Genomic DNA, 9,452 nt, shown 5'->3' on the forward strand with positions numbered 1-9,452 from the left:
GCAGGCATGAGGCCAGCTGGGCTTCCCTCTCTCCCCTGCCCCAGTGCCTGAGCTGCCAAGCCTCCAGGAGAGAATGGCCTCCGTGGGTCTGGGTTTGATGCCCTGGAGGTCCTTGTGTCCTCAGCTCACCCCACTGCAGGTGAGGTCTCCTGGGGACTCGTCCCTCCTCTGCAAGGCAGAGCCGAGGCACATCAAGGGCAAAGCGGCAGACTTGTGAAGCCAGTTAAGCCAGCTATTTACTGCTGTTAGCATCATGAAATGCAGATTCAAGGCTTCCCAGGGAAGTCTAGGGCCTCCTGGAGAAGGGCCAAGAGCCGAGCATTAACCTCAGGAAACAAGAGCAAAGATAACATCTACCACCCTACCACCTCCTCTCCTCACTTTATCTACCCCTCCAAGCAATGAGTTTTGCGCCGTCAGTGAACTGGAGCCTTTCCCACCACTCTCCAGATGCACACGGGGGATCTTGGGCCTTGTTTTGAAGAGGAACGTAGACATGGTTAGAAGAAAAGCTCAGGCGGCTGGGCATCACACAACTATTTTCTGTGGTCCGGGCATGCATGAGTACAAAAGCCCAAAAGCTCATCATGCAGAAGTAGTACCCCCTCCTGCACTGAACACGGGTACCACCTTCCCAAGCCTCCTGTGCATCCCAGACAGCTTGGACCAGACCATGGTCAGGACAAAACAGCACCCGGGGGGCCCCAGGCAGGGCTCCCCAAGGGATGGCCACGGTGATAAGAAACGCACTCGAGCCTGTTCAGCTTTTGCCATCCCCGGTGAACCAAGAGTGGTCTGCTGTCATCAGTGCCCCCAGGGAGCTGCTGCTAGGCCAGCAGCGTGGGCTGGGCATCACTCACCTCCCCGTATCTCCCCCTGCCCCCTCCCAGCATAGGGTACCTGTTTGGGTGAGCAGAACCAGGCTTGGTAGGACCAGGATGCCAGGGAACACCTGAGCTCTTCCTACCTCCCAGATGCAGGAGGTGGAACATGCTCCCCAGCATGTCCCTAATGCTTGACTGCTGCTCTCTGAACCCACAAAATGTTCTCATTTCACAGCCGAGAAGGGACTACCATGATTTCTAATCCCTGCACCATATTGTCCCAGAAATGGGAGGAAGGTTTATTTTTGACCTCCTCCGGGGTCAGTCCCCAATCTCACAAGCTAGAGCAACAAATCTTTTAATCCCAAGAGATGTATCTAATACAGGAAAACACACTGGGATGCCACGGTCACAACTGGGGTCCATCAGAGGAGGAGGTTTGGTTCAGAGACTGGGCCACATGGCCACGGTTGTGAGATCCGTGATGGCCCCCTTTGGCCAAGGGTGGATGTCATGGGGTGACCTTACTGTACCTGGGAGCTTTCAGCTCTCAAGGGCTGAAGGTCAGCCACCATCCACATTCATAGTGGGGAGTTAGGGGAGCAGTCAGCAAGCCCATCAAATCATTGCCCTTGGTTTTGGTACGAGGACAGCCCCAACCAGGGGGGACTGCCATACAAGGGGTAGGAGATGAGGATTTCCCTGGGGTGGCCCAACCCTGGCTCATTCCTTTTCCTGCCCTGCCCCGATAGATCCTGGCAGAGAGAGCAGCTGGTGGGCTCTGAATGCAGCTTCACCTCCTCTCCCCACGCTCCACGGGCAGCCTGGGGTAGAGCTGCTGTAAGTCACCACTGGAAGCATCCCGGTACCCAGGACAGGATGCTCACCGAGCCCTTCCCAGACCTGCAGTCCTTTGGCAGGTTGGGATGCCGGCAGAGCTCACCCCGCCATGCCTCCAGGCAAGCAGAGGGCTAGCCTCACCGACGGGACCACCATGTCCTGGCCTTGGCCTGGGGAATACCCACCAGTTCCCCCCCTCACTCCACACCCAAGTGCTACAAGGCCATAACTATGCAGAGCAGCTCATTTGAGCTAAAGAGCGAGAAAGGTCTGAGGTACGATCGTATCCCAAATGACCTTGGATTTGCTCCGCAGGCTCTGACTTGGTCTATGTTGTATCTTGGGGCTTGCGTGTTTATTTTTAAAGAACCACATTAAGTTCCTGGAGTTTACAGCCTTCAGACATTTTCAAAGCAAGTTCGTACTTCAGATGCCCAAGTGACAGCCTGTCTTTGGTGCCTGCACCACAATAACTGGGCACATCACTTCCCAACCTTTTGGGGAGGGTGTGTGTACGATTCAAACTGAGCACACTCACTCTAGCTGGCATGGAGGTGAGCATCCAGGTTCATTTTCAGCTGTGTTAAGCAATGAAGCTCGCTGGTGCCCTGGAGCAATGAATTCCATGAGGCAATTTGTGCTTCGGGTGAAAGGAAAAATGAAAAAAAGCTAATTTTACTTCCTCCGCCAGACTGTTTGATTGAACGTCGCCTCTACTGCACTCTCAGAGAGGGTGAAGGGATGTACCTGATGTGCTTTCTCCACATCCTTCTTTTTATCCTTCTGTCATGAGCCCTCATTAATCTTCCTTCTCTCCAGGCTAGACACTCCTGAGCTTTCCAATTCTATTTTCTTGTTAGAGGGTATATCTGGAACAGGCCTAGGAAAATTCCCATCCTCTACCCCTGACAGCTTCTGAGATAAGCTGACCAGCCAGCCCGGCACACACTGCCTCCCTTGAGGTTCCGCCACTGATTTACGCAACAGCATTAAGACCAGATTCAGTATCATTCATCACCCCATTTCTTATGCTGGATAAGTGGAGAAACTATTCAGAAAACAGGTTGACAAGGCCGCACTCACAGTAGAGCCATTCGGGCAGCGACCACACAAGCTCTGACCTCGGGGCTCTGCCCTGGCAGCGGTGCCAGCCCCAGCCTCCTCCCTTCACTCCCGGCTCTTTGCTCCCTCCACCCCCTCTGGGTTTCCCACTACCAGTGCCCAGCCCATACAGTCTCCCTGATGGATGCTCTCCCCCTGCCCTTGTCTATCTTGAACAGTAGCTGCAGGATAAAAACAAGCGAGGCCCCAGGTCTAGCTGTTTCCCGGTCCTCTTTGCTCTCCCTGGATCGTGCAGATCCTAAACGGCACAGCCACATCCAGAAGAGAAGCAGACGGCTAAAAAAATGACAACCTTCACCTGTCTTATCAGAGGGGCTCGGCAGGGTCCTCCCGCTGCTTCTCCATGAGCGGCTGGGTGGAAAACGCTGCCCAGCCTGCAAACCACGCTCACTGCCTGAGCTTTGGCAAGGCTTTCCCTCAGCGAAGGGGATATGGCATCCGCCTTTAAGTGAAAAACCCTGGCAGGGGGTTTCAAGGCATTTTGAGGGGTTGTTTTGCATCAGGAGAGTGGCCCAGCTCCGGACTTCCCAAGAGAGCCAGGTGGTGCCTCCCCGCTGCCCACCCCTACCCCCTGCTTTGCAACCCCTTGCCACCCACCAGCCAGCATCCCGCTGCTGGGCAGGGCATCGTGTCCCTCCTTCTCTGCCCACCACGAGCAGCTACCAGCCCTGTGGGAGTCACGGTGTCACTTGCAGACCCATCTTTCCATCGATTTCCCTAGCCCAGCTCACCTTCACCAAAACAGTTCGGGGGTTAGATGTGATCCTGCCACCCTCCACCACTCAACATCCCTCCGTGGAGCCTGGGCTCAGCCCCCAACAGAGCTCCATGGCTCTCACCAGCTCTTTCGCCAAGGGACCAGGAGAGGCTTGGTCGCCCCAAACTCTCCATCTTCCTCCTCCTCACCGGCCATGGCTCCGCTGCCCTGCTGCGGGCCGGCAGCTGGGGAACGTGCTGACAGAGGGAGATTTTGGCTCTGGCACGTCAGTCAGGCTTAGGGGCTCACCGAGCGATGCAGGGGGGCATGGGGACAGGCTGCCGGGCACACCATCACACCCGCATTGCCATCTAGCCTCCCATTCTGGGATGTGCAGCCTCCTGCCCTCACCCCTGCCAACCCAGCGATGCTTGCTTTGGACCAAAGTCCAGCCTCTGGCTGCGTTGCCCCCCGGTTCGGCCGAGGTTTTGGCCGTCTCCCCCTCCTCCCAGCCCCCAAACTCATGAGCTGCCTCTCCCAGCTCTGTGGTCCATCCACCCTGCTGGCACAGGGCCACGAGACAGGGCCGCCTGTCTCCCAGCCTCGGTCTCCAAGCAGATGGAAGACATCAGCTCCCCACCGCATCCCTCCACGATAATCTGTCTCGCCTGCTTCCTTTCGGGGACACCCCTTCTCACGGCCAGCTAATCCCCAGTGCTCGCCTGTCTCTTTCCAGACCGTGATCCTCACCAGAGAGCCCTGTCGCATGTCTGTTCTGGGCAAGCATCTCCCCAAAGGCCATCTCTCCCTACCCATGCAGGATGCCCCAAAAAAAGACCCCTCTCCCCCAACTCCCACGGAAGAATGTCTGGGCATGAAGTCCCCACCATCACCAGGGGAATAGGCACCCTCTCGGGAGCTTCACCTGACGCAAACCCCAAATCCAAACGTGCGGGAACTGACAACCAGAGAGGCACATTTGTAACAGGGCAAGACGAACAGGGGAGGCCCCTGCCTTTGGCTTCCCCTTCCTTCTGCAGTGGGTGGCAGCTCCCCCAGAGCTGCACAGGAGACGAGAGAATTCCTCCTAAGCGCCGTCTCACACTGGGAAATTTTCCCATTTACCATATAAAATCATATTAATGGTAGAATAAAAAACATAAATAAGGAGCAGGGGAGAGAATGACCTTCTGGCAGCAGCTGAGGCAGGTGGTGTTTTGGCTTTTCTTCTCTCCTCTGAGGGAATTATCCTACCAGCCTACAGCCATCCTTAAACAAAATGACCTGCAAGGATTGCTACCCACAGAGGAGCTCACATCTAATTTCCTAGCAGGATGGATGCACAAGGAAAAGCCTCCCATTCGGGGAGAGCTCAGTCTCAGGTGGATCTCAAAGAAGGATGCTGCAAGCCGGAGCCCAGGACACCCAGCATCCACTCCCGGGACACCACTGCCTCGCTGCTCAGAAGGCTCTGGCACATCCAGAGCAGAACGGGAGCCAGCCTGGAAGCTGAGAACAAGCAGGTATTGTCCCCTGTGCTGACACAAAAGACAGGACCTGGAATACAGGGCTTGCTTGAAGGAAAAGAGAGAGCCCGGAGAACCCACATCAGCCTGGGCCGCTGGCAAGGCACCATCCATCTGCCCCTGTGGGCTGAGCTGCCGGGGCAGCGCCGGGGCAGCCAGGGACTGACCACCCCGCAGCCACGGGGTGGGACGGGTGGGAGCAGGCCAAGGGCTCGGCCGTGAGCCAGGCCCTTTCCCCTCGGAGAGATGCTGCTACAGGCAGCGCCTGGAATTTGCCAAGCACAGAGCTGTCACCGTGGGCCGGGGATTTCTGCCGAGGCTACGTTCCTCGTTAAGGAAAGATGGGTAAAAACTGCAGGAGACGCTCTATGAGATATGCTTAGCTTAGCTGTCTGCATGTCTGCTTATTAAGCTCCGAGGTTAAGGATTTAGTTCCACATATCAGTTTACTTAGAAATAAAGCATCGCTTCACATTTTAATCTCAAGTATGCTGCATTGTCTTGCCTGCTTCCTCTCGTGCCCTCTCCCCACGACCTCTTCCCCAGCGAAACGCTGGAAACTTATTAGCAAATATTCTGTGAAATATTTAATATCCAAACAGCGGGGTCTGTGCATCCCATGAGAGACTCATAGCCCTCATGGTCAGGACAAGAAAAACAAGGATTGTTTGCAGGCCCCCAGGTCCTACTGGGAGATGCTTTGAGGCTGGAGTTGTTGCCAAGCAAAAACCTCTCAGTAAAGCAGCCCTTCAGACAAGTTATAAACCAGGCTAGCTGGGACCAAGGTATTCCAGCTTGGGATGAACCCCCCTTCCACTGTGCCCACAGCCTTTGCACACAAACGAAATACCCCGTACAAGTGCCATACGAAAGTGTATTTTCTGGCCCGACGTTAGTGGAAGCCATCTTCTGTTCTCAAAAGGATTTACACTGAGGAAGTCCGACCTGCTTCTGTCTGCAGGAAGGCCATGACAGACATGTCAATTAGCTTACGATTTGTTTGTTAAAAATAAAAAAAAGTATTTGTTTATGTGTTTATCGGGGTTGGGGGACTTTCAAAGGTTGCGGAAGGTTTTTTTAAAGCAAGACTGCAGAGCTGTTAAGTGGCATAAACACTTGCCCTAAAAATGCATAAAAGCATACACCCTTTTTCTATTTGAAATACTTTAGCGTGCTACTGGGATGAGCTTTGAAAACGCTAAAAAACACACCTAAAGTGGGCTGTGAAGCTTTATCTGCTGATGGCAGGGCACAACGCTGGCTTTCCCACCCCTTACCTGAAGTGGGGCAGATTCAGCATCCCGTAGCCCTGCACAACGCTTCCCCGGTGCCCAGATCAGACCTGCGCACCCAGCACTCGCTGAAGCCCCCTGACCTTGAGCAGAGCCTAGCTAGTCCCAGGCGCCCGGCCCGAGTCTGCTCCTGAAGCCGGGGTGGGATGCAGGCCAGCGGAGGGCCCAGCCTGCTCACCAAAGGATGCCAGGGCTGGGCAGCCCTGCTTCCCACCACCCCGCTCCAGGCATCGATATGCCCACTCACCCGGCTCCCCATACCAGCACAGCAGGCACCAAGCATCACCAAAGGGCTGGGAAGCTGCTCGTAGAACAGCGCTCATCCCAAAAAAAAGAGCCCCAGGAGCATCCCATGCAGATCCAGGAACAAATTCAACCAGGGGAAAAAAGGTGGTGAGCAATGCCAAAGCAGTCAGGCCGTGCCATGCCCCTGTGACATGGAGGCAAACCCCACCTGAGGGAGGAAGGCCAGTCATGCTCATCACTGTGACTGGCACACAGAGTTTGTTCACTGCCCTGCTTAGCAAAACGGCATAAAGTTCATCTCCAAGCACGGAAAGTTCCTCCTGAAGTCGACTGCACTCGGATAGACTGGAAAGACATCAGCCAGGCGAGCATCCACTTTGCTGCTATGCCAGCGGGCACACTCCTATGAAGCAAGCAGGCTGAGGGCTTAAAGGCAATGCCCGCGGGGTTCAGGAGGACTCGGAGCAGCAGACCCAATGTCCCCTGGCCCACAGACAACAGCAAACGAGGAACATGCTGCCAGCAGCAGTCGATTCTGCTTTTCCACAGACCTGGGCAGCACATAGGCTTGGGCTCCCCGAGTTCACAGGGAAGTTTTACTAAGCGGGACAGTGCCATTACTTAAAGGTTGAGACTGAATTTAAGTTTGAAGTATCATCTTATCTGCGTTACCTGGAGTAATGGAATATGAGGGGATCCAGGGCTCACCTTTTCCATGGGTAATGTGGCTTCCACAGCGGGGAGCATGGGGCAGATAGGAGTAACTAGTGTGGAACAGCTTAGCACTGCAGTCTTCAGGTCTTCACACAGGGGCAATGCAGGGCCAAGGTAAGGAGCTTGCCCAGCACAAGAGGGAGGGGAGGTGGAAGGACAAGGCAGAGCCAGCCGCCACTGCCACCAGACCTGTGAGGAGTCAGCTCAGGGGCCTGAAGCTGGCCAGACTCCTGCTGGGCTGCATCCCCTGCACCCTCTTCCCTAGCACTGCTATTTGTAGGAGTGCTGTGTCCTGATGTCCCTTCATCTGCCACAAGGACTAAGTTTCTCTGCTCAGCTCCATATAAAGGCAGCTGTTTGGCTCTCGGATCACAGCTGGCTCCGAAAGCAATACAGTAGCATTTGCCCACTATTGTGCTTGAGCTTAGGAAGCTGGACAACAGCCAGACATCACAGACAATGTCTGACACAGTCCCAAAAAGCAGTCCAAAAGGAAGCTTCTTTCTGCGGACCTTTCAGTTTGAACCTCCCCTTCCTATCTCTGCTTCCACATCTCTGGCATACCCTGTTGAACCACACACCACTGAAGTTGTAGGCCATCACACTCTCCCAATTCTGATTGTTCCTAAAGACTTTCCTTAGGCAAAGATGTAGAAACTAATCCTTTTATAGTTTATTTTAACTCTCTCCTATTCTATTACATGTGAATCCATTTTGTAGACCCCAGTGTCATTGGGCTAGGGACTGCAGTTTGTGTCTTCCCCCTGGGAAACTGGGAAAGGCAGAAAAAGGGAAAAAGAGAGCATAAGCAGTACAAAACAAGAAGGATTTTCATATTCTCATTTTAATGATTGGAGACCAAATTAACACCACCGGAGCAGTAAGGGTGAAGGATCATTTCCCAAACACACTGCAGATGTTCTGTGAAGTAAACTAACCTTCTTTTGGAGAAAAACAAGGTATTTCCACATTTAAACTAGTTGCCTGTAATTCTTAAACAGGAAGAGAGACTCCTGATGAACCTCAACTTCGTCACATTTCACCTTTTTCTACAAAAGGACCAAGGAACAGCTACTGTATGAAAGGACATAAACAGGCTCGCCAGAGACCTTTCTTTGCTTTCATACAAAGTTGCGGGCAATGGCCAATACTTTGGAGAACTCTCCTTCTCTCCGTCGCAGGATAGAAGGTATTGGTGTTTTTATTCTGGTCCCTATTGGATTTCCGTTGTCTTCTATGAGCACCACATTGTTGGAATCAAATCTAGGCGTCATGGGGGGACCAGGCATCTTGTGCCCTACAATTAAAGCCTTCTTCTTTTCTCCTTTGATAGCCAGAAGGATTTTATCTCCTACTTTGCCAACTCCGGTCTTGTTATACACGTGGATACATTTTGGTGGCCGGTGGTACGGCGTGTTCCCCAATGCGCTGTTGTCCACCACTCGCACGCGGGTGAGTTTCTGTATTGCTCGGCATGCTCCAGTGACGCTAGCGAAAGAGAGGAAAGAATGAGAGACAGATCTCCTCAATAATCCTTGGGGAGCAAGAGCAAACCCAGCACAGGATTCTGTCATTACACAAACCACTCGGAAGGCGCCAGCAACAAATATATACCATATGGGTGACACATTGACTGCATTTAATGTGCTCTTTGAAAGCCAGATGCTACTTTGGGCTTTGCACACTCTTCACTAAATGTCAAACATAGAATGACCGTTCTGCTCTGAAACACAATTAAAAGATGGCGTGAAGAGTGGCTTGCATTTACCAGGCTTTTTAGCAACTGCAGATGATTCCATTCAACTTCAATTTGCAAGCAAAAAAATGTGCTTGCTTCTGCTACAAACGGCCAACGGAAGCTAAGACTCAAGTCAGACTCTTTCCATCTTGTACGCAGTCGCCAGCAATAAGGACTTCTTTGACCAATCTTCTTTTCAGTGAAGTCTATGAGGGTCTCCGAACTCACTGTGCTCTCAGCGAGTCCTCTAAGGTCCTGCTGTGGCTGTGCTAAGCTGCCACCATCTAGAATCTAAAACATCATCACCTTCCCGATGTGGGAGGAACCCAGAGAGATGCAGGCTCTTCTGTAACTGTTTGCTCTGTGGGATTATCAGGAGTAAGAAACAACAGAAATAAACTGCACAATACTAAGTTGTTGGAGCTGACTCTGAATATGCTTGGGAACAGCAGG

The 9,452-nt window shown here is 53.1% G+C and overlaps 1 protein-coding gene across 1 annotated transcript in view; it reads right to left on the reverse strand.

Moving 5' to 3' along the window:
* Positions 1-8,086: 8,086 nt before the first annotated feature.
* Positions 8,087-9,452, reverse strand: part of MRPL14 (mitochondrial ribosomal protein L14) — a 3,280-nt gene continuing 1,914 nt past the window's right edge. Inside the window, exon 2 of the mRNA XM_009708894.1 lies at positions 8,087-8,749. Coding sequence (XP_009707196.1) covers positions 8,383-8,749 — 367 coding nt within the window. The 3' untranslated portion in view covers positions 8,087-8,382. The remainder of the gene's footprint in view (positions 8,750-9,452) is intronic.

Source organism: Cariama cristata, unplaced genomic scaffold, assembly GCF_000690535.1.
Source record: "Cariama cristata isolate BGI_N322 unplaced genomic scaffold, ASM69053v1 scaffold7941, whole genome shotgun sequence".
Taxonomy (NCBI): Eukaryota; Metazoa; Chordata; class Aves; order Cariamiformes; family Cariamidae; genus Cariama; species Cariama cristata.